This window comes from Podarcis bocagei, assembly GCF_964188305.1.
Source record: "Podarcis bocagei genome assembly, chromosome: 12".
Lineage (NCBI taxonomy): Eukaryota > Metazoa > Chordata > Lepidosauria > Squamata > Lacertidae > Podarcis > Podarcis bocagei.
Window position 1 is genome coordinate 57,801,619 of NC_138137.1, and position 25,414 is coordinate 57,827,032.

At 49.5% G+C, this 25,414-nt stretch overlaps 1 protein-coding gene across 1 annotated transcript in view; it reads left to right on the plus strand.

Annotated features, from left to right (window-relative positions):
• Positions 1-24,990, plus strand: part of LOC308569641 (tumor necrosis factor receptor superfamily member 16-like) — a 48,392-nt gene extending 23,402 nt beyond the window's left edge. The window contains exons 2-6 of the mRNA XM_081163800.1: positions 3,370-3,502; positions 5,014-5,397; positions 16,285-16,507; positions 21,094-21,239; positions 24,610-24,990. Of these exons, the coding sequence (XP_081019926.1) occupies positions 3,370-3,502; positions 5,014-5,397; positions 16,285-16,507; positions 21,094-21,239; positions 24,610-24,914 (1,191 nt within the window). The 3' untranslated portion in view covers positions 24,915-24,990. The remainder of the gene's footprint in view (positions 1-3,369; positions 3,503-5,013; positions 5,398-16,284; positions 16,508-21,093; positions 21,240-24,609) is intronic.
• The last annotated feature ends 424 nt before the right edge of the window (positions 24,991-25,414 follow it).

Consider the following 25,414-nt stretch of genomic DNA (forward strand, 5'->3'; position numbering starts at 1 on the left):
TCAAGTGATTTATCTTCTTAAGTTCTCAAAGTTCTCAACCTAGCTCAAGGTTGTCATCTGAAAGGACGTGGGTGGCACTGTGGTCTAAACCACTGAGCCTCTTGGGCTTGCTGATCGGAAGGTCGACGGTTCGAATCCCTGCGATGGGGTGAGCGCTCGTTGCTCTGCCCTAGCTCCTGCCAACCTAGCAGTTTGAAAGCACGCCAGTGCAAGTAGATAAATAGGTACCACTGCAGCGGGAAAGTAAACAGTGTTTCTGTGCGCTCTGGTTTCCGTCACGGTGTCCCGTTGCGCCAGAAGCGGTTTAGTCCTGCTGGCCACATGACCCGGAAAGCTGTCTGTGGAGAAACGCCGGCTCCCTCGGCCTGTAAGCGAGATGAGCGCCGCAACCCCATAGTCGTCTTTGACTGGACTTAACCGTCCAGGGGTCCTTTACCTTTACCTTATGCCTGTCATCTTTTGCATGTTTTATGTAGATTTTCAGTTTCATTGTTCTGTGTGGGACAATGACAATAAAGATATCGTATATCCATCTGAACTAGCCTGATGTTTAACTGATAATTGATCACAGTCACTCATCCTTTGAAAAATTAGGCTTTAGTCTTGCTCCAAAATGGCACCAGACATTCCGTTTGGCGACTGTAACCTTGATTCAAAGGCGCCGTTTGGCGCCTAGTTTATACAGTGGTACCTTGGTTTACGAACTTAATCCGTTCCGGATGTCCGTTCTTAAACCAAAGCGTTCTTAAACCAAGGCGTGCTTTCCCATAGCAGTGGGGGACTCAATTTACAAATGGAACACACTCAACATGTTCCACTTCCAAGGCAAAGTTCACAAACCAAAACACCGACTTCCGGGTTTGCAGCATTCTTAATCCAAGTTGTATACCTGAGTTTCTCACACTGCATAGGATCATTGTAGGGATTAACATGAACCATTCACCCCTTGGAGAAGAAGATGGGAGATTAATGCAATTAACCGGCAAATTTCTAACCCTGATTGCAATGTGGTGTGCTTGGCATTTACAAAGACATGGACGACAGCGTGCAGGGTGGTCTGAAGGCTCATATCTCTTTAAGGCACCCCAGCCAGTTGCTTTATCCCAGGTTAGCTTAAGGTCACAGTCTTGTGCTTCCTCAAACTTTACCAGCCTGCCAAAAGGGAAAAAAGAAAGAACCGGGAGCCAGTAAACCAAAGGTTAACCGTCAAAGTCTGAACACCTGGCTGCAGAGAGTGGGAATTGCAGAGACCTGTCTGGAGCTAATCTGTTGGAACAGGGCCGCCTTCTGTTTTGCAAACTCCTCCGAAACATGCAAGCTGTTAGGAGAGGGAGCAGACCCCCCAGACCACCTCACAATCACACACACAAAACATGCTGGAGAACAGGATTCTCGTCCGCTGCCTCCTTGCAATTTTCTGCTCTGCCTTTAAGAGAGGGCCTTGCAATAATTAAGTATCTCCAGATGCAAGGCTAGCCAATTAATTTTCTTTGTTCTTGGCTCGGGGGCAGAGGGGAGGAGATATTCCAAGAAAGCCTCTTGCTGTTCGAGAGAGAGAGGAGACTGGGGGGGGGTCTCTCCACCCACCCACTCCTCCCCCCAACTCTGTGTTGTGCAAAAAAAGTATGGATCCGATGATTCCTTGTAACATGATTCGTCTAACTCCGAAAACAGAGGGGAGTGACAGGGCAGGTTTAGGCTTAATTGGAACAGGGTTATATTTTATTTTTTGGGATTCCAAAGCGGGCGGGGAGTGTCAGGATGGGGGCAGGATGCTTCCGCGGAGCAAAGAACACGGGCGTTTTTGTTCCACTCTCTCTCTCTCTCTCTTTGGGATGGAAAAAAGTTTGGCGTCTGCCAGCTGTGAGCCTTCGCGTTTGCAACCGCCCAGTTCTGGTCTGAGAGAGGTGTGTCGGTGTGTAACATGCCTGCATTCCAAAGTTTATTAATAGAGACCCTCCGGGGGGGGGGGAGGCTAGGAAGAAGAATTGCCCCACAGTCTCCAAAGTTCAGGGGTTGGAGCCTCGCTCTCCCAGCAGGCCAAAGGGTACGTGGCGAGATCGGTTAATCCTCCCAGCAGATCGAGGAATCAGCAAATTCCTGGATCCCAGGAAACCAAGGTCTTGCTAAAAAAAAAAAAAAATGGGTTTGGAGGTTATTTTCCTGCAACTTTTTTTGCACACCGGATAGTTAAACTGTGTGCAGTGGGACCTCGGGTTAAGAACTTAATTTGTTCCGGAGGTCCGTTCTTAACCTGAAACTGTTCTTAACCTGAAGCACCACTTTAGCTAATGGGGCCTCCTGCTGCCACCGTGCAATTTCTGTTCTCTTTTTATATATATATATATAATTTTTTATTGATTTTAACATATAAATTATAAAATGTACCAGAAAACTTATACAATCTTTTTAGACTTCCATCAGCACCTCTGATGATCCAACATTTTAACCACTTCTTATGCATTTCTTAACTTTGTATTGCCTTTAAATCTCTTAACAAATCATCCTTCCCCTTTTCCATTTTTGCAATAATTCCAATAATACTCCTCACAAAACTTCTTGCAAACCTACAAACGTTGTCAGATCTTCACAAATACTTTTCAAATAGTCCGTATATTTACTCCAGTCTTCCGTGAATTTCTGGTCCCACCGGTTCTGAATCCTTCCTGTTAGTTTATCTAGTTCTGCATAGTCCACGTGCAATTTCTGTTCTCATCCTGAAGCAAAGTTCTTAACCCGAGGTACTATTTCTGGGTTTGCGGAGTCTGTAACCTGAAGCGTCTGTAACCCGAGGTACCGCTGTACTGTGGTCACCGACTGGAAAGGTTTTTTAAAAAAAGGGCCATAGAAACACATGGAGAATAATAAACTATCAGATCACATAACATGTCCATGGCTACAGCCTGCACCAAAAAAATCACGCACCCACTGTTTCATGGGGCCGCAATGGCGCAAAAATATGGTTACAAAGCACGGATCCACATCGATCCTCAGGATTTTTGCATCGGGTCACCCCAAATTCACCAGCAGATCACATGTCTGTGGCCACAGCATGAACCACAAAAATCATACATCCATTGTTTCGTTCAGAATATTTTTTTTCTTGTTTTCCTCCTCTAAAAACTAGGTGCATCTGATGGAGCGAAAAATACGGTATTTCTGGTGGAAAATCACAGTGCAAAATTGCGGCGCCCAAAAATGGCCACCGTTCTCTCGTGAGAAAAAAAACGGGGTGTCCTAGTTTTCCCGGGATGATTGCGGGGGCTATGGCTTTGTGCCATGGAGATACTGGCCGCAGGCGTGGGACTCTATCCCGTTCCGTTGGCCCGACTCATCACGTGTGCGCATCTCGCTTTCTACCCTCTCCAGGTTTCGGCCCGCCAGCGCTGCGAAAGCTGGCGCTTCACCTCCGCCGGAGATTGCTGCGACCTTTGCCCCCCAGGTTTTGGGGTGGCTGCTCCTTGCGGGAGCGCCAACACCAAATGCGAGCCATGTCAAGAAAGTAAGTGGCAGAGGAATTATTTTTATTTATTTATTTATTTATTTATTTCCCGCCCATCTGGCTGGGTTTCCCTAGCCACTCTGGGCGGCTTCCAGCAAAATATTAAAATATTCACCAAGTATTAAAAGCTTCCCTAAACAGGGCTGCCTTCAGATGTCTTCTAAAAGTCAGAGAGTTGTTTATTTCCTTGACATCTGATGGGAGGGCGCCACCACCGAGAAGGCCCTGTGCCTCGTTCCCTGTAACCTTACTTCTCGCAAGGAGGGAAGCGCCAGAACGCCCTCGGAGCTGGACCTCAGTGTCTGAGAAAGCAAAGCCTTCTGCTGTGAGCCAACTAGATAAATTACGTAGGCAAATCAATATGGGGAAAGCAAAATGTCCCTTAGAGAAGGACCTGACTTATTTCACTTGAAGCTTGATTCTGTTTTATCTGAAGTTTTAATGTGTTGTAAACAGGGTGGATTTGATTTAAATCAACAAATTGATTTAAAGCACAATTTAAATCACTAATCAGTAAGATTTGATTTAACTCACTAGCCAGTAAGACTCAATTTAAATATTTTTTTTTTTAACAGAAAGACTCTTGCTGGTATAATTTTAATATTTACAAGCAGAGATTACAAACTCATAAAGATATGTATAACACAATAATCCGTTACAAAGATTTTCTCTTTTTCACTTGACAATAGTGTTGATCCTTATAACTTATCAGCTTGCAGATGGAGACTAGAGCAGGAGTCAATTATGGATTAGAAGCCAGGTTTGTAATCTCTGTTAGGATCTGTAATCTTTATTTGAGTTTGTAATCCTTGTCAGAATACATACTTTTGAATGGGTTAGTTTTTGTTACTATTGACTATTGATTTGTGAGTAAGGACCACTCCCACGACTGAAACTTACACTGGCCTGTGTTCTTGGTGTGCTTTTTTCTTGGTACATTCACCATATTTTTCGCTCTATAAGACGCACCAGACCACAAGACGCACCTAGTTTTTGGAGGAGGAAAACAAGAAAAAAAATATTCTGAATCTCAGAAGCCAGAACAGCAAGAGGGATCTCTGCGCAGTGAAAGCAGCAATCCCTCTTGCTGTTCTGGCTTCTGGGATAGCTGCGCAGCCTGCATTCACTCCATAAGAGCCAGTGTGGTGTAGTGGTTAAGAGCGGTAGACTCGTAATCTGGTGAACTGGGTTCGCGTCTCCGCTCCTCCACATGCAGCTGCTGGGTGACCTTGGGCTAGTCACACTTCTCTGAAGTCTCTCAGCCCCACTCACCCCACAGAGTGTTTGTTGTGGGGGAGGAAGGGAAAGGAGAATGTTAGCCGCTTTGAGACTCCTTAAAGGGAGTGAAAGGCGGGATATCAAATCCAAACTCTTCTTCTTCTTCTTCACAAGACGCACACACATTTCCCCTTACTTTTTAGGAGGGAAAAAGTGAGTCGTACAGAGCAAAAAATATTGTAATAACAAGAACGCCTACTTATTTAACGTTAGCCTTCCTCTCTCCGCCACAGGTGTGACGTTCTCCTCCGTCGCCAGCGCCACGGAGCCTTGCCAGCCTTGCTCCGTATGTCCGGGCCATGCACTCCTACTGGATGCCTGCACCCCTGCCCACGACACAATCTGCACTGCCAGCTGCCCGCGGGGGCATTACCACCCTGCTGGAAACGGGAGCCAGGGCATCGGGCAGTGCCTCCCTTGCCAAGTTTGCCCCGAAGGCTATGGAGCCGCCAAGCCCTGTGGCCCCAGCAGCGACGCTGTGTGCCAGAGGTGCCCGGACGGCTATTACTCAGAGTCGAAGAGCTCGCTGGAAGCCTGCCAGCCCTGCCGGCAAGCGTGCGGCAAAAACGAGGTCATGATCCAGGCCTGCACCCCTCTCTCCGACACGCTGTGCATGGGTAGGTACATAGGCCCGACCATAGCTGTCAACCGTCCCTTATTTGGCGGGAAACTCCCTTATCCCAGCGCCATGTCCCACTGCTGTCCCTTATTGATGATGTCCCTTAAATTTCCCGGGTTTCAAAGGAAGCAGCTCCTCTCCCTCCTTCTCTGCCGACCAGGGAGGAGGGAGGCTCCAACTGTGTTGCTTGGCTGCGTTGCTCACCCAATAAGGAGTCTAAGAACGACTGGAGGGTGGAGCTTGCATGCCTTGTGGCGATCAAATCGGCCGCGTTGCCTGGGGACTCGCCTTTGCTCAGCGCTTCCCAGCGGAGAGGTGACGGTGGTTTTCCTTGCTGCATCCCCTTTGCCGGGTTGCTGCGCTGTAGGAACCACCGCTTGAGGCTTTGTTTTGGCTGCTAGCTGGGCTTTCTGCCTTTGGCTCGGAGGGGCTCAGAAGGTGAACATACCTGTGCTCTGAAAATCCCTTATTTTCGCTGCTGATCCCTTATTTTCAAATCTGTAAGTTGACAGCTATGGGCGCGACGGGAGAAAGGTCAAGCTGGTTTAATTTTATTTAGGGTGCCTCTCTGCCCTCCGGGAGGCGGGTGGCGCTGTGGTCTAAACCACAGAGCCTAGGGCTTGCCAATCAGAAGGTCGGCAGTTCGAATGCCCACGACGGGGTGAGCTCCCGTTGCTCGGTCCCTGCTCCTGCCAACCTAGCAGTTCGAAAGCACACCAGTGCGAGTAGATAAATAGGTACCACTTCGGTGGGAAGGTAAACGGTGTTTCCGTGCGCTGCTCTGGTGCGCCAGAAGCGGCTTAGTCCTGCTGGCCACAAGACCCGGAAGCTGTACGCCGGCTCCCTTGGCCAATAAAGCGAGATGAGCGCCACAACCCCAGAGTCAGCCACGATTGGACCTAATGGTCAGGGGTCCTTTTAACTAACAGAGGCATCAATGCTGAATGGACCTGCTTAAGAAATCTGGAGGGACCAGCCAGGTGGATGGAGATGTCAGTCGGCAATCTGGCACCCAGAGATCTCCACGGGGGTTGCAATTAGACCCTTGCCAGCCGCAAAATGCACCTGGCACCTGGGGGATTTCTACCACTGCTCACCCCCATCCCATCTTTTGCACAGTGGCCGTGCAAAAGCCTGTTTTCGGAAGCACTAAAACTGGGGAGCAAGACAGCTTCTCTCACACACAAAAACTTAGAACGGCATCTGCACATTTTGCCTCACATCTCAGGTCCTACAGATGCTTATAACTTTTAAGAAACAAAAGCTGAGTATCTGGGTATTACTGTTATTCCAGTTAGTAGAGCAGTCTCCACACACACACACACACACACACACACACACACACACACACCACTGCCCCCGAATGCAGACACATTAAAGATGATTTTATAGAGAAGATTGCACTTTTATAAGCCAAACTTGCACCACAAAAATGAGGTTCTTATTCCGAGTATTGTCATTTCTGTATGCCTGTTTATTAAAGGTCTTTCCTACCCCTCCTTCCTCTCCAAAGGAGCCTAGGCCTGCAGACAGCAAAACCATACAGGTTTGGGGGGTTTTTTAAAGGCAAATTGAAACTTTGAAAACATTGTAAAATGTTCGGAGAATGCCTAAATATTTTTAAAATGATCCTGTACGCTCGGTTAATGATGTCAAAGGTTTGCCAGGAACATTATCATTCAACCGGAACAAGAAAACAAAAAGCGCCTTCTTTTATATATATATAAAAATTTATTTAATTTTCAAATTTACAAAGAATCATCAATCACCCCGAAATAAAAAGAAGAATTCCATGATTTCCCATGGACTTCCCTCCTCCCCTTCTGGATCAGGCTGGTGTCCTATCCTGTTCTCACAGGAGCCAAGCAGGATTCTGAGAAGCAGGATTCGAACACAGGGCCCCTTTCCCGTTCTGTGGTTTCCAGCAACTCGCACTCAGAATCATTGCTGCTTACAACCATGGAGGCAGAAAATTGCCAGTAGCTTTCGATAGCCCTCTCTTCCATGAATTTCTTATTTAAATCCTTGTTTGGGGCTGCAACTGCTATCAGCCGGCCATCGTCCCAAACAAATGGCGGGCGCTGACTTGGGGAAAGCTCCCCATGGAAGACTTGTACTGTTTTGGGGGGACAGGGGGCGGGCGGGTGTGGGGGACTCCCTGGTCCTGAATGGGGTCACTGTGCCCCTGAAGGACCAGGTGCGCAGCCTGGGAGTCATTTTGGACTCACAGCTGTCCATGGAGGCGCAGGTCAGTTCTGTGTCCAGGGCAGCTGTCTACCAGCTCCATCTGGTACGCAGGATGAGACCCTCCCTGCCCGCGGACTGTCTCGCCAGAGTGGTGCATGCTCTGGTTATCTCCCGCTTGGACTACTGCAATGAGCTCTCTGTGGGGCTACCTTTGAAGGTGACCCGGAAACTACAACTAATCTAGAATGCGGCAGCTAGACTGGTGACTGGGAGCGGCGGCCAATGCCACATAACACCAGTCCTGAAAGACCTACGTTGACTCCCAGTACGTTTCCGAGCACAATTCAAAGTGTTGGTGCTGACCTTGAAATGAACAGCCTTGGTCTAGTATACCTGAAGGAGCGTCTCCACCCCATCATTCTGCCTGGACACTGAGGTCCAGCTCTGAGGGCCTTCTGGCGGTTCCCTCCCTGCAAGAAGCGAGGTTACAGGGAACCAGGCAGAGGGCCTTCTCGGTGGTGGTGCCCGCCTTGTGGAACGCCCTCAAGGAAATACAGTGGTACCTTGGGTTAAGTACTAAATTCATTCCGTAGGTCCGTTCTTAACCTGAAACTGTTCTTAACCTGAAGCACCACTTTAGCTAATGGGGCCTCCTGCTGCTGCTGCGCCGCTGGAGCACGATTTCTGTTCTCATCCTGAAGCAAAGTTCTTAACCCGAGGTACTATTTCTGGGTTAGCGGAGTCTGTAACCTGAAGCCTCTGTAACCTGAAGCGTCTGTAACCCGAGGTACCACTGTAAACAACTGTCTGACTTTAAGAAGACGTCTGAAGGCAGATTCCCTGTTTAGGGAAGTTTGTAATGTTCGATGTTTTATCGTGTTTTTAATATTCTGTTGGGAGCCGCCCAGAGTGTCTGGGGAAACCCAGCCAGATGGGTGGTGTAGAAATAATAGGTGATGGTGACGGTGACTTTGCTGATTTGGACATCCATCTTGCTGCTCCTGGAGGAAAACTTTCCCCTCAGAGAGGAGCGCTTGTGTCCACCACCGCCGTGAACTTCGCTGCTCCTGCTCTCCCGCAAGGCCTTTCAAGCTTTGTTTCGGAGCTACAGTTGCGGTTTTTTGTCTGCGAGAACAGAGTCTCCCTGGGTTGCGGCTAATCCACCTTTTGTCCAAGGCTGCTGCCCCTAATCCTACCCTGGCTGTCTCTCTCTCACATCTTCCTTGCTCAATTCACCCTCTCTGAGCACCCTCTGTCCTGAGAAGGCTGTGATCCCTCGCAGTGTGCGGATGGGAGAGTTTTGGTGGGGTGGGGGCCTCCGTGGCAAGAGGTTTCCACGGCTGACCCCCTCTCCCTCTGCGTGTTCGTTCAATCTTTCGCTCCTTAACGTTCGCCGCCTTTTGGAATGGCGTCTCTCGCTCCTAGCCGTGGGGCTGGGGGCGGTTGTGTGTGTGATTTGGTGGGGAGGAGGGGGGGAGAAACAGGGCTGTGAATGGGTCCCGGAATGAGACAGGACCCTTGTGGGATTTGCGGGGAGGACAGAAAAGAACAGCAGGGGGAACGAGTCTCCTATCGACAATATTGTAGGAATTATCCCTGTCGTTCCCCCTCCACAAAATACATTCAGTTTTCTAACAGCATGTATACTCATCTCTGCAAACCCACCCTCCCCTGATTTTCTGTCCTCTCCAACTCAGCCCTGATTTTCTCACTCCCCTAAACTTGAAATTTATTAACGGCATTGAAAGAGGCTTTGCAACCAAGCTGGAATCCAGTGTTTCGGGGACACGACCCAAATTCCCTGATAGAGCAGCTGCTTTGAATGTAGAAGGCCCCAGGCTAAGCCCCGGGTGTCTCCCTGTTGTTGTTGTTGTTGTTTAGTTGTTGTTGTTGTTGTTGTTTAGTCGTGTCCGACTCTTCATGACCCCATGAACCAGAGCACGCCAGGCACTCCTGTCTTCCACTGCCTCCCGCAGTTTGGTCAAACTCAGGCTGGTAGCTTCGAGAACACTGTCCCACCATCTCGTCCTCTGTCGTCCCCTTCTCCTTGTGCCCTCCATCTTTCCCAACATCAGGGTCTTTTCCAGGGAGTCTTCTCTTCTCATGAGGTGGCCAAAGTCTTGGAGCCTCAGCTTCAGGATCTGTCCTTCCAGTGAGCACTCAGGGCCGATTTCCTTCAGAATGGAGAGGTTTGATCTTCTTGCAGTCCATGGGACTCTCAAGAGTCTCCTCCAGCACCAGAATTCAAAAGCATCCATTCTTTGGCGATCAGCCTTCTTTATGGTCCAGCTCTCACTTCCATACATCACTAGTGGGAAAACCATAGCTTTAACTATACGGACCTTTGTTGGCAAGGTGAGGTCTCTGCTTTTTAAGATGCTGTCTAGGGTGTCTCCCTAACAGCTGGGAAAGCCTCGCGGTCTGAAAGCCTGGGCCTTTGGCGCTGGTGCCAGTCACTGCAATACTGGGTTGGATAGACTAAGGGTTTGAGTTACTTTTAAGCTGTCTTGCTGGGGGCTGCTGTGAGGATATTTTTTGAGTTAGATCCTTTATTAGGCATAGCAAACCACACATTATCAAACAGACACCGTATACAAATTGTGCAAAATACGAACTCAACATAACAAGGTTTGTCCCAGTCAGATCTTCAACTCCAGAGAAAATCAATTTGCATAAATAATACAATACAGCACTACCGAATCCCCAGTCAATTAAGAACCACTAATTCTCTTTATAATGGCTCAGTCTTTCTACAAGGACAGCGCTCAAAAATCCAGCCACTATTAAAGTAATTTGATCATTCCTGTCCGAAAGCAGGTCCAGAACCGCTGGCAGCATAGAAACCTGCCCATTAAGTTGTAAGGCCTTTAATAATTTTCTCCTGGCATAAATGCCAAAATCACGTGAAAAGAAAATATGCTCCAAAGTGTCAGGTTCCTGTTTACTACATTTGCAGAGGTGCTCTGATTCTGGGAGAGCTAAATATCTTCCTCTCGCTGTGAGGATATACGAACCGGGGATGGGCTCTGATACCAGTTGCTCAGTGGAAGGGCAGCTGCCTTGCATGTAGAATGTCCCGGGTTCAAAACTTTGCATCTCTTAGGTAGAAGAATGTCAGCTGGCAGGGCCGGCGAATCCTTTTTTGGGGGGTGAGGGCCTTAGGTCAGTTGCAGAGCAGCGTTTCCTTGCTTGCAGAACACCCCAAATTCAATCCCGGGCCTCTGCAGGCAAGGCTGGCAATGCCCTCTGCCTCCGAAACATTTCTCAGGGCATCTTTGCACTTTCCCGGTATACATTCTCCCCTTCTGCATTTTATTCTTACAACGGGACAGCCTCTCCTGGTATGTCCCACAGAAGAACTTACGGTCTTCAAACAAAAACATCTTGGACATCCCGGGCCACAGGGAGGTTAGGTTGGCCTTGACCAGAGCCAGGGCCTTTTCGGCTGTGGCTCCGATCTGGTGGAACGCTCTGTCACAAGAGACTAGGGCCCTGTGGGACTTGACATCTTTCCGCAGGGCCTGCAAGACAGAGCTATTCCATCAGGCCTTTGGCCAAGGCACAGTCTGACCCTCTCCTTTGGTAATTCTCATAGAACTCTAGCCCAATGGTTGCCATTAATTTGATTTAAATTAATTTTATAATGAAATGATTTTAGAATGTTGTATTATTTTATTGTTGTTAGCTGCCCTAAGCCCGGCTTCGGCTGGGGAGGGCGGGATATAAATAAAAATTTATTATTTATTATTATTATTATTAACAACCCTGAGAGGTAGAAAAGATCGATCGGCTCAAGGTCACGCGGTGAGCTTAAGCGGAGATTTGAACCCAGGTCTCCCAGCCCCCTAACCACATTGGTGTAACCTTGCCGCCGATTGCTTTAGACCAGTGTTCCCCAACCTTGGGCCTCCAGCTGTTTTTGGACTACAACTCCCATCATCCCTCGCTAGCAAGACCAGTGGTCAAGGATGATGGGAAATGTAGTCCAAAAACCGCTGGAGGCCTAAGGTTGGGGAACACTGCTTTAGACAACAAATCTTGCTTATTCTTGCAAAGAAAAAAATAAACTCGCCTGCTACGTTTTGGCAAGCTGACATCAAGCTCTCACTCAGAATGAGAAGAAAATGTCTGAAAGCTACTATAGAAGAGAGCTTCTTTTATTCTGAGAAAATAGCCCAAGCTTCACAGCAATCCCCACCCTCCGATCCCCCAAAATGCTTTCATTTTCTCCGTTTCTCTGCAAGAGAGAACAGATTCCCTTTCTTCACTTCGCTTTGGCAGAGACAACCGTCAAGATCGTCTCCGTTGGCTGTGAACGTCACAAGCAAAGTGCACTAGGTCACAGAGGCAGAAGAAGCGAGGCCAAATGGCTTTTGGTAGAGGTCTGGACATGGCCTTCATGAACGCTGGACTGTTGCCTTTCATACTGTGGATTTTGGAATATATGCATAGCTGTCAACCGTCCCTTATTTGACGGGAAAGTCCCTTATCCCAGCGCCGTGTCCCGCTGCTGTCCCCTTATAGGAGCCAGTGTGGTGTAGTGGTTAAGAGCGGTAGTCCCGTAATCTGGGTAACCGGGTTCGCGTCTCCGCTCCTCCACATGCAGCTGCTGGGTGACCTTGGGCCAGTCACACTTCTGTGAAGTCTCTCAGCCCCACTCACCTCACAGAGTGTTTGTTGTGGGGGAGGAAGGGAAAGGAGATTGTTAGCCGCTTTGAGACTCCTGAAGTGAAAGGCGGGATATCAAATCCAAACTCTTCTTCTTCTTCTATTGATGATGTCCCTTAAATTTCTCGGGTTTCAAAGGAAGCAGCTCCTCTCCCTCCCTCCCTGCCAGTCAGGGAGGAAGGAGGCTCCAACTGTGTTGCTTGGCTGCGTTGCTCACCCAATAAGGAGTCTAAGAACGACTGAGGGGTGGAGCTTGCATGCCTTGTGCAGATCAAATTAGCCGTGTTGCCTGGGGACTCGCCTTTGCTCAGCGCTTCCCAGCGGAGAGGTGACGGTGGTTTTCCTTGCTGCATCCCCTTTGCCGGGTTGCTGCGCTATGGGAACCACCGCTTGAGGCTTCGTTTGGCTGCTGGCTGGGCTTTCTGCCTTTGGCTCAGAAGGGCTCAGAAGTCGAACATACCTGTGCCCTGAAAATCCCTTATTTTGGCTGCTGTTCCCTTATTTTCGAGGCTGCTGGTCCCTTATTTTCAAATCTGTAAGTTGACAGCTATGGATATACGGAATAACGGCCACACTCAAAGCCGGGCTGAGGAACCTGTCCCCCTTGTCCCGGGCGTCTCTAGACTACAACTCCCATCATTGTGCTGATTTTGGGCTAATGGTAGAGCTGGCCCTACCGCTAGGCTCCCCGCAAAGCTATTTTTCGACCTTCCTGACAGGTGTAGATCAGGATCGCACAAGAAATCCCTCTTGGACAAAACACAGAGACATTAGTGCACTTCCAGAGGTTGAGACAAACCGCTGCGATAGCGGCAGCCAAGCGACCTCCAGGGGGTGCAAGCCTGGGCAGTGATTCTGGGCTGCCCAGACGACAAGACCCTCCTCTCAGCTTCACTGAGAAAAACAGAGTAAGGTGTTGGGCACCCGCTTGGCTGCCAGAAGGAGGCGTACAAGGCGCCACCCAACTGCCTTAGGGACCCCAGTCTGGATTTGTGTAGGCTTCACTTCTTAGCCTCTCCTACTCCCAATGATATCCTGCAAGTTAGCAGAGGTTTAGGATCAGATATTTCCTTCTCTTAGACAGGCTCCCTTCCCAAGATGATGACCTCTATCTGTCCCTCACTTCCCTCATAGAATCATAGAGTTGGAAGAGACCACAAGGGCCATCGAGTCCAACCCCCTGCCAAGCAGGAAACACCATCAGAGCACTCCTGACATATGGTTGTCAAGCCTCTGCTTAAAGACCTCCAAAGTAGGAGACTCCACCACACTCCTTGGCAGCAAATTCCACTGTCGAACAGCTCTTACTGTCAGGAAGTTCTTCCTAATGTTTAGGTGGAATCTTCTTTCTTGTAGTTTGGATCCATTGCTCCGTGTCCGCTTCTCTGGACACGGCACGTGCCATCTATCTATCTACAGTCATACCTCCGGTTGAAGTTGCTTCAGGTTGAGAGTTTTCAGGTTGCGGGAGTAACGGAATGTGTTACTTTCGGGTTTCGCCGCTCACGCATGCGCAGATGGTCAAAATGACATCATGTGCAGAAGCGGCGAATTGCGGCACGCGCAGACGCGAATTGCATTCTCTTCAGGATGCGAACCGGGCTCTGGAACGGATCCCGTTCATATCCAGAGGTACCACTGTATCTATCTCTATCTACCGTATTTTTCGCCCCATAAGACGCACCGGCCCATAAGACGCACCTAGATTTTAGGGGGGGAAATAAAGGAAAAAAATTTTATTTCCCCCCCAGGTGCGCTGCGCTACACCAGGAGCTTGGGGCGTGCGGAGCTCAGCGCGCCCCAAGCTTCTGCGTGCCGGCAAGGTCTCCGCTAGCGTGGGAGAGCCGGGCGCCTCTCCCAGGGCTAGCGGACCCCTGCGCTAATCCAGAAGCTTGGGGCAAGCTGAGGTCAGCGCGCGCCAAGCTTCTGCGTGCCGGCAAGCAGTCCGCTAGCCCTGGGAGAGCCGCGGGGCTCTCCCAGGGCTGGCGGATCGCTGCGCTATACCAGGAGCTTGGGGCGTGCTGAGCTCAGCGCGCCCCAAGCTTCTAGGTGCGCGCAAGCAGTCCGCTGCCGCCCCAAGCCTCGCGCACCCGGCAGGAGGTCCCGCTGGGTGCGCGAGGCTTGGGGCGGCAGCGGACTGCTTGCGCGCACCTAGAAGCTTGGGGCTTGCTGAGCTCAGCGCGCGCCAAGCTTCTGCATCCCGGCAAGCAGTCCGCTGCAGCCCCAAGCCTCCCGCACCCGGCAGGAGGTCCCGCTGGGTGCGCGAGGCTTGGGGCGGCAGCGGACTGCTTGCGCGCACCTAGAAGCTTGGGGCGTGCTGAGGTCAGCGCGCGCCAAGCTTCTGCATGCCGGCAAGCAGTCCGCTGCCGCCCCCAGCCTCCCGCACCCGGCAGGAGGTCCCGCCGGGTGCGCAAGGCTTGGGGCGGCAGCGGACTGCTTGCGCGCCCCTAGAAGCTTGGGGCGTGCTGAGCTCAGCGCGCGCCAAGCTTCTGCATGCCGGCAAGCAGTCCGCTGCCGCCCCCAGCCTCCCGCACCCGGCAGGAGGTCCCGCCAGGTGCACAAGGCTTGGGGCGGCAGCGGACTGCTTGCGCGCCCCTAGAAGCTTGGGGCGTGCTGAGCTCAGCGCACCCCAAGCTTCTGCATCCCGGCAAGCAGTCCGCTGCCGCCCCAAGCCTCCCGCACCCGGCAGGAGGTCCCGCTGGGTGCGCGAGGCTTGGGGCGGCAGCGGACTGCTTGCGCGCACCTAGAAGCTTGGGGCGTGCTGAGCTCAGCAAGCCCCAAGCTTCTAGGTGCGCGCAAGCAGTCCGCTGCCGCCCCAAGCCTCGCGCACCCGGTGGGACCTCCTGCCGGGCGCGCGAGGCTTGCAGGCATTCGCCCCATAAGACGCACCCCGATTTCCCCTTCATTTTTGGAGGGGAAAAAGTGCGTCTTATGGGGCGAAAAATACGGTATCTATCTATCTATCTATCATCTATCTATCTATCTAAATTTTTATTTCCCCCCAATTAATATTTTACATTCACATCATCATTATCCACTATACAGTGGTACCTCGGGTTAAGAACTTAATTCGTTCTGGAGGTCTGTTCTTAACCTGAAACTGTTCTTAACCTGAGACGCCACTTTAGCTAATGGGGCCTCCCGCTGCCACCGCTGCCACACGATTTCTGTTCTCATCCTGAAGCAAAGTTCTTAACCGGAGGTACTATTTCTGGGTTAGCGGAGTCTGTAACCTGAAGTGTCTGTAACCCGAGGCACCACTGTACTGCTCTGGCTCTTAGAGCCTGTTGACTTTCAAAATTAACCTTTATATCATTGCCATTTATACGTTTCCCAATTCTAATTACACTCATTACAGAATGACTCAAAATTTAAAGATAGAAAATTTCTCATTGCAAGTCTTCAGACAACCCTGCTAGTGATGTTAATTGCTTACAATGATCTTTCAGACATCGTAATTGTAGCATATGGGTTGTAATGTGTGAAGTTTATATTGTTTTCATGTACACAGGTCATTGTTTCATATTTGAATTCTTTTGTAGTTGCGCTGAAGAAGATTCCAGCGAAACAGTCAGATTATCCAGGGTCACTGTCCTACGTTGTTATTCACTTACTACTTCGGCACCTAAAAAAAGTTTTACCGCTTAGCCCACAGGATAGCATCTATTATTATGTTTCAACCATAGACTTATTATGCTTCTACGGACTTTCAAAGAGTGACAGACATGTGTTCATTTATTTCAAATATATTAGAGAATTTACAAGTGTACACACTGTGTTTTTGTTGTACTAAATAATGTATATCATGCAATAAGAATTGCAGTGCTATCTAGTATACAGTCTTTGTGTTTTTTGTGTTGTTTGTTGTCCCCAAAGATTCCTGCAAACCCCCGTTTTTCCAAACGCAACCTTTGTCAACATGATTGGCGCACATGGCACCAGACTGGCAGTGTCGTCAAGCAACGTGGTTCTTATTGATCAACGTAGCCAAGGCCTCCGCACTTAATAACTTTTGCGCTTCTTTTTCCAGATAAAGAGCTTCAGATCCTGAAACACAGCGAGGGCGAGGCCCGGAAGGAGTTCCCCAAAAAGACGCTGCTTCTGGATTCAGAAAGCAGCCTTGCCCCCAATGCGTCCTCTTCAGAGTTCGTGCCACCGTTGGCCGAGGACAACAGCAAGAACATCATCCCCGTCTACTGCTCCATCCTGGCGGCCGTGGTGGTGGGACTCGTTGCCTACGTGGCTTTCAAATCGTACGTCTGGGACGCGACGGGCGTGTGTAGGGGATTTTGGCAAGCAGTGTGCCTTTGCGGCTGTGCAGGCTAGTGGTTGGAGCACACTTGGAGGGCAGAGCAAAAAGGAGTGTTTGCACAGTTGTTTATTATTATTATTATTGTTTAGATTTAAGAGGGGGTTTGGGGGGCACGACCGCTCAAAGCAACTTGCAGCATTGGAAAACGAAAATAATAATAATAATAATAATAATTAATAATAATAATAATAATAATAATAATAATAATAATTCTGAAGGCTCCCCTTCAGAACTGGGCACTCAGCTCCCAGGCAGGCTTTGCACACAGCAAACACGAAAAAGACAACAACAATTTAACAACAAACAACAACAATTTATTATTTATACCCCGCCCATCTGGCGGAGTCTCCCCATCCACTCTGGGCACACATTAAAACCAGCATTTAAAAAATCCTAAAATAATAATAATAATATTTTATTTATTTCCCGCCTTCCCCAGCCGAAGCCGGGCTCAGAGCGGCTAACCACAGTAAAAATAACACAGCTTACATAAAATCACCATCAACATTTCCCCCCCCATTTTCATCTGTGCCCAGGTGCTGTGTTGAGTCCCGGCGAGGCAGCGACTTGGCCACAATAGGGTTGTAAAAAGACACACACACACACAGAGCATTATCCGAAAATGTGGGGAGAGGCCGCCCTCCCCGCTGGGCTGGGTCTCGCCGCTGGGGCCTGTCGCCTGAATAGGATTAAGCCCGGCGCTGGGATGCTCTGGTCCAGATTAGGCCAGTCTCTTCTCTCGCCAGCCGGGGAGGCTGAGATTAATGGGGTTTGGCTGAAAAGAATCCCAGTCGCTTGCTGTTCTATTGGGAACGGGCAAAACTCCCCCTTTGTGCCGGCTTTTGGGGCGGATTTATTTCCCTCCGAGCCGCCTCACCCCCTCGCGGGGCTCTCGCTCTTTATACATTCCTCTCACACCGACAGACCCCCAAGCCCAGGCCCCTCCTGCTGCTCAGGGCTCTATAGATTTGGCTGCGGCCGACGGCCCCACAACTGCTCTCCCCTGGCTCCCCAAATCCGCCTCTCGCTTCTGATTTCCCCTCGTAAATTTAGTTCGAGGTGACGCCGTCGTCCCCCCTCTCTTTGGGGAGGAGAGGAGCCAATCTTTTCCCACACAGTGGTCAGTTTCCGAGACGTTTCCTCCGGCCCCATCTTCCCCCTGCTTCCTGGCATCACCCTAGTGGACCACCTCCCAAAAAAGCGCACACACACATACACACACAATGTTGCAGCACAAACGTTTGCGGTTTTGCAGCAATGTCCGCCGGCTCTCCACATGGCAGGGGGTCCCTCTTGCAAATTTGCTCGGTGGTCTGTTATCGGTTAAAAAAATCTGGGGTGCGTTTGGAACACTGTGGGTCCCAAGTTCTGGTCGCCTCGTCTCAAAGCGGAGTTGGAAGAGGTTGGGAAAAGATGGAGGGGATGGAGCGAAGGAAAAGGACCGTTTAGAGAAAAGGGAAGGAAGAGGAGAGACGTGAGATTATGCGTGGCCTGGTGATAGTTGATAAGTGAAAAGCTTTCCTAAACTTTCGTATGGCAGTAGAACTTGTGGGATGAAGCTGAACGTTGGAAGGTGTAGGGCAGAGAAAAGAAAACCCTTCGTCACGCAGCGTAGAGTTAGCCTGTGGAACTCCCTGCCACAGGCCACCAACCTATCTGACTTTAAAAGATGATTGGACAAATTGATGGAGGGCTCTTACACTCGAATCCTGTTTACGGGTGCCCCATTCTTTTAGGACTAGTTTAGAAAAGAATTTTTTTAAGCTTCCGTTCCGTTCTTCCAAGATTGTGTTCTCTGTTCCTCCCTGCTCATCCCTCGCCCCCCCCCCCCCGTTTTAAGTAAGATTCCCAGACGTATTACAGTGGAAACTCAGGTTACATACGCTTCAGGTTACAGACTCCGCTAACCCAGAAATAGTGCTTCAGGTTAAGAACTTTGCTTCAGGATAAGAACAGAAATCGTGCTCCGGCGGCGCAGCGGTGGCAGGAGGCCCCATTAGCTAAAGTGGTGCTTCAGGTTAAGAACTGTTTCAGGTTAAGAACGGACCTCTGGAATGAATTAAGTACTTAACCTGAGGTACCACTGTACAGAGATGCCAGGAAAGAACAAAGAGGAAGAAACAAAGGATTAAATGAAAAAGTAAAACTGAGAGCGAGAACATGAATGTTTCTCCAACCTTAGTGGGCTTTCCTCCCCAATATATATATATATTGGGGAATGGAAGCCCACTAAGGTTAGACATATATATATGTCTATGTCTATATGTGTGTGGAGAGAGAGAGAGTTTGCTTTTTAATTAAATCCATATGGAATAGCACCATGCAGGCAAGTGATCAGATGTTGTTGTTGTTTAGTCGTTTAGTCGTGTCCGCTTCTTCGTGACCCCCTGGACCAGAGCACACCAGGCCCTCCTGTCTTCCACTGCCTCCTGCAGTTTGGTCAAACTCATGCTGGTAGCTTCGAGAACACTATCCAACCATCTCATCCTCTGTCCTCCCCTTCTCCTTGTGCCCTCCATCTTTCCCAGCATTAGGGTCTTTTCCAGGGAGTCTTCTCTTCTCATGAGGTGGCCAAAGTCTTGGAGCCTCAGCTTCAGGATCTGTCCTTCCAGTGAGCACTCAGGGCTGATTTCCTTCAGAATGGAGAGGTTGGATCTTCTTGCAGTCCATGGGACTCTCAAGAGTCTCCTCCAGCACCAGAATTCAAAGCATCCATTCTTCATCGATCAGCCTTCTTTATGGTCCAGCTCTCACTTCCATACATCACTACAGTGGTACCTCGGGTTAAGTACTTAATTTGTTCCGGAGGTCCGTTCTTAACCTGAAACTGTTCTTAACCTGAAGCACCACTTTAGCTAATGGGGCCTCCTGCTGCTGCCGCGCCGCCGGAGCACGATTTCTGTTCTTATCCTGAAGCAAAGTTCTTAACCAGAAGCACTATTTCTGGGTTAGCAGAGTCTGTAACCTGAAGCGTATGTAACATGAAGCGTATGTAACTCGAGGTACCACTGTACTGGGAAAAGGCTGCCGTACCCCAGATTCTGGCGTTGAGAGAATAACGCAAGGGGTTCTTACCCCAGATGACTATTTGTATAGAAGGTGGGGATCGCCAAAGAAGAAGAAGGCGACAACAGAGGATGGTCTAAACTGGCGGGGTGGGGGCTGCAAGCTCATCTGCCAGCGGAGCCGGTGTCAGTGGCCGGGGAGGGGGGGGCGCGAGAAGCCCTTGCTCTCCTCTCCACAGGCCCTCCAAGTCTGGGATAATAAGCCTGCATCAATTCTCTCCCCTGCTGGCATCTTAAGACAGATGGCCCAGAAAACGCTGGCGGAAAGAGAAGGGGCTGCGAGGAGGAGGAATTCTGTGGCGGCAGAGTGGAAAACAGCTGGGTCAGGGAGGAGGAGGAGGAGGAGGAGAAGGGGATGGGGGAACTGGCAGGAAAGGAGGAGAGAGGGAGAGGAAACCGGTTGGTGGGCGTGCAGAAGGATGGAAAGGGAGATAAAGGGCAAGTTCAGCTCAAGGTAATTTGGGGCGCAGTTGCAGCGGTTCATAGAAGGCGGGGAGTGTCCTCTGTGCTCATTTCTGGCCATGCACATAATAAGGGGATTCCGCGCCCCCCCAATAATAATAAGACTTGTGAGGTTTAATAAGTTAACTGTTTATATTTGGGCAACTTTTCTGCTGCCCTTCATTGGAAGGGAGAAAAACATTCATTTCCTTAATAACAATTTAAACAATTTAATTAACTAAAACAATAACAATATAGCAGCATACGTATCCATATTTGTTAATTGATGTGCTCAAACAGTTTTTTAAAAAACAACAGGCTGACTTTTATCACACATGAAAAACTTAAAACAAATCCTCATTTCCTCGTGAATAGCCTTTGGACTAGACTGTAACTTACATAGAAAACTATCTTTAGAAAGATTTTTTCCTCCGAAAGCATTTTATTTTAAAAAAAATCCGATTGAAATAAAATAAAACCAATCAATCCATTTTATTTATTTATTTATTTTTAAAATAATTGATATTTTTTTAAAAAAAAACATATTTATTAGTTTTTCAACATATTAATTCCAAAATTCATATAGCATAACTTCTCGTCTTATACAATATTTTTGGACTTCCGTCAACACCTCTGACGATTTTCTGTTCTTTATCACTTCTTAACACATTTCTTAATTTCATATTACCTTTCGTTATCCTTAACGAATAATTCTCCTCCTTACCTTTTTTCCAACACGCCTCTTGCAAACCTAACGAGCGTAATTTGTTTGTCTCAATTGCTTTTCAAATAGTCCGTAAATTTACTCCAGTCTTGATTTTTACCCACACAAGTCAGATTCTTCCCCACTGAGCCACAGCACTTTCCTGGTTGGGGTCTTCAGGGCGAGGCAGAAGCGATTGGTAGCTTTCGTGGGGGGGGGGCGGGTTTGGGGGGAGATCTGGGGTTCACCTCTTCCTGCTCTGCGCCCCTCGCTGACGTCCGTGTGTCCCCGTCTCCATCCTTTTCGGCACGATTGCAGCTGGACCACATGCAAGCAGAAGAAACAGCTGGCGAAGGCCCGAGCGGGCGAACTCGTGACGTCCCCGGAGGGCGAGAAGCTTCACAGCGACAGCGGAGTCTTCCTCGACACCCACAGCCTGCAGGATCAGCACCTTCCCAAGAAGGGTAATAATAATAATAATAATAATAATAATAATAATAATAATAATAATAATAATTTATTATTTGTACCCCGCCCATCTGGCTGGGTTTCCCCAGCCACTCTTGGCGGCTTCCACAAAGACCAAAAATAAAGATGTCACACATTAAAAACTTCCCTGAACAGGGCTGCCTTAAGATGTCTTCTGAATGTCAGGTAGTTGTTTATCTCTTTGACATCTGATGGGAGGGCGTTCCACAGGGCGGGCGCCACCACCGAGAAGGCCCTCTGCCTGGTTCCCTGTAGCTTTGCTTCTCGCAATGAGGGAACCGCCAGAAGGCCCTCAGAGCTGGACCTCAGTGTCCGGGCAGAACGATGGGGGTGGAGACGCTCTTTCGGGTATACAGGACTGAGGCTGTTTAGGGCTTGAAAGGTCAGCACCAACACTTTGAATTGTGCTCGAAAACGTACTGGGAGCCAATGTAGGTCTTTCAAGGCCGGTGTTATGTGGTCTTGGCGGCCGCCCCCAGTCACCAGTCTAGCTGCTGCATTCTGGATTAGTTGTAGTTTCCGGGTCACCTTTAAAAGGTAGGCCTACGTAGAACGCATTGCAGTAGTCCAAGCGGGAGATAACTAGAGCATGCACCACTCTGGTGAGGAAAGGCTTGTGCCCCCAGGGTTTTCCCAAGCACAAACAGGGTGGCGTGATTTGTGGCTGGTGCACCCTGGCCCAAACTGGTGCAGGCAGTGGCGTAGCGAGGTGAGGTGGTACCCGGTGTAGAATTTTTTTTGTCACACACACCTTACACATACATCGATGGCTCGGGGTAGGCTTCAGAGTTGTGGGCGGTGTGCCGAACGTCACCCCCCCCCCCCAGGCCAGTGCCGGATTTACGTTGAAGCTAAACAAGCTATAGTTTTGGGCCCCACTCTCTTGGGGGCCCCCCAAAAAATTAAAGGAGAAAAAGCTGGATGTACGTTTCCAGAATATAAGATGAAAAACAAATAAAATAAAACCTACATACAAAATGAACCTCTTTATACAGCAGCATTTGTCATCAAAGAGATGCACAGCTAAACTGAGACTGGTTGTTTTTAGATTTATTTTTTATTTTTTTATTTTGTTTCATTTTCATTTTTGTTTTAATGTTTGAATTTGCATCTTGTTTGTTTTTTTAAAGACACAAATAAGTGCAATAAGTTTTGTTTATTTCATGAATTTTTTATACTTAAATAATAATAATAAATTTTTATTTATATCCCGCCCTCCCCAGCCGAAGCCGGGCTCAGGGTGGCTAACAACAATAAAATGAAACAACATTCTAAAATCATTTCAATATAAAATGAATTCAAATCAAATTGATGGCAACCATTGGGCTAGAGTTCTTTGAAGAGTGCCAAAGGAGGGAGTCAGGCTGTGCCCTGACCAAAGGCCTGGTGGAACAGCTCTGTCTTGCAGGCCCTGCGGAAAGATGTCAAATCCCGCAGGTCCCTAGTCTCTTGTGACAGAGCGTTCCACCAGATCGGGGCCACGGCCGAAAAAGCCCTGGCTCTGGTTGAGGCCAGCCTAACCTCTCTGTGGCCTGGGACCTTCAAGATGTTTTTGTTTGAAGACCGTAAGTTCTTCTGTGGGGCATACCAGGAGAGGCGGTACCGTAGGTACGAGGGTCCTAGGCCGTATAGGGCTTTAAAGGTTAAAACCAGCACCTTGAACCTGATCCTGTACTCCACCGGGAGCCAGTGCAGCTGGTAGAGCACCGGGTGAATGTGATCTCGCAGCGAAGACCCCGTAAGGAGTCTCACCGCAGCATTCTGCACCCGCTGGAGTTTCTGGGTCAGTCTCAAGGGCAGCCCCACGTAGAGTGAGTTACAGTAATCAAGTCTGGAGGTGACTGTCGCGTGGATCAGAGTGGCAAGGTCAGGGCGAGAGAGGTAAGGAGCCAACTGCTTAGCTTGGCGGAGATGGAAAAATGCCGCCTTTGATTGTACTTCTTGATTGTAACAGACCTTGGAATGAAACAATAATTTGGGGGGGGGGGTGAAAACAGTTAAAAGCCGCTATTTAAAGCATGCAAAACATAAAATCGGCAAGAAACCGAAAGCAGATCAAAATGCAAATCAGCGTTTCTGAGAATCTGGGTTGGCTTCCTTAAATACAGTGGTACCTCGCAAGACGAACGCCTCGCAAGACGGAAAACCCGCTAGACGAAAGGGTTTTCCGTTTTGGAGGCGCTTCGCAAAACGAATTTCCCTATGGGCTTCCTTCGCAAGACGAAAGCCCATAGGGAAATCTCCGGGACAGCGGGGAAGCGCAGCGCTTCTTCCCCACTGTCCTTGGACCTCCTCCGAAGGCTAGCGGTGGGGCGGAGAGACCTTCTCCCCGCGCCAGCCTTCTGAAGGATCCTCCAAAGGCTGGCGGTGGGGAGGAAAGCCCTTCTCCCCACGCCAGCCTTTGGATGGCTGTCCTGAAGACTTGCGGTGGGAGGAGGGTTTTCTGAATGCTGTTCTGAATGTTGGCGGTGGGGAGGAAAAACCCTCCTCCCACCGCAAGCCCCGGGAAGAGAGGAGAAGCGCTGCGCCCCTTCCCCTCTGTTCCCGTACCTGTCCTGAAGGCTTGCGGTGGGGAGAAAAGCCCTTCTCCGCACCGCCAGCCTGGCAAGCGGTTTCCATAGGAACACATTAATTGATTTTCAATGCATTCCTATGGGAAACCGTGCTTCGCAAGACGAAAAACTCGCAAGAAGAAAAAACTTGCGGAACGAATTAATTTCGTCTTGCGAGGCACCACTGTAAATATGTTTTTAGCCGGTGCAAAAAAGGGTACAGTGAATGTCAATAGGCAGGGAGTTTCAAAGTTTAGTTGCCGTCACAATCTTGAAACAGGTATTACGTGGTGCCTGTGATGGTGCCCATTCCGCAGATCAAAGTGGGCAAGGGGAAATAATAATAATAATAATAATAATAATAATAATAATAATAATAATAATAATAATAATAATAATAATAATAATAATAATAATAAATAATTAATACCCCGCCCATCTGGCTGGGCCTCCCCAGCCACTCTGGGTGGCTTCCAAAAAAATATTAAAATACTGTAATACATCAAACATTAAAAGCTTCCCTAAACAGGGCTGCCTTCAGATGTCTTCTAAAAGTCTGGTAGTTGTTCTTCTCTTTGACATCTGGTGGGAGGGCATTCCACAGGGAGGGCGCCACTACCGAGAAGGCCCTCTGCCTGGTTCCCTGTAACTTGGCTTCTCGCAGGGAGGGAACCGCCAGAAGGCCCTCGGTGCTGGACCTCAGTGTCCGGGCAGAACGATGGGGGTGGAGACACTCCTTCAGAGCATATATTCGTGATATCCTCTCTGACCCCCCCTTCTCTACTCAAAACAGGGCACAGGATTGAACCCCGCCTGTACACGAACCTGCCACCCCACAAGCAGGAAGAGGTGGAGCAACTTCTAGAAGCCCCCGCCCACGGCAAAGACTGGCGCTGCCTGGCCAACTACCTGGGCTACGAGGAAGAGACCATCGACGCCTTCGGCCGGGGGGAGGCCCCCGCCCACACCCTGCTCTCCGATTGGTCGGCCAAGGAAGGGGCCACGCTGGAGTCCCTCTACACAGCCCTGGCGGCCATCGAGAGGGCGGACGTGGCAGAGAACTTGAGCGCCCCCGCCGAGGTCAGCTCCGTGGTGTGATGGGGGAGCAGACCTGCTGGCCCGGCAGGTGGACTGACTTAGGGTTACGTTTGTGGGTTTGGGTTTTTACTAAAATTGGGGGTGGGGGTGGGAGGGGACGGGAAAAAGGGGCAAGTCAGGGATCGGGACGTTGGTTTTACTGTAAAGGGATTTCTTAAAACACATGGGAACTTGAGCAAGCGGCAGTGGACATCATTGAACACCGATGGATAATAATTTTACGATTGGTACCCCATGCTTCTGACCGGCTTGCCCCAGATGACCTGCAGGTACAAGGAAGAGGGGAGATGGCTTTGTTCATAGAACAGGTTCCTTGTTTGGGGTCCTCCAGGGTCTACACGGTGTGTTTGTGCCGGGGGAGAGGCAGGCATGTGTGGTTTTCCCTTTCAGCAAAAGATTGGACTCAAAGGGGTTTTCGTCCTCTCTGCACCTGCTACGTATTTCTGTTTCAGGTGAGCTGGACCCCGTCTCCAGGACCACCTTGCAGGTGTTGCTTTTTT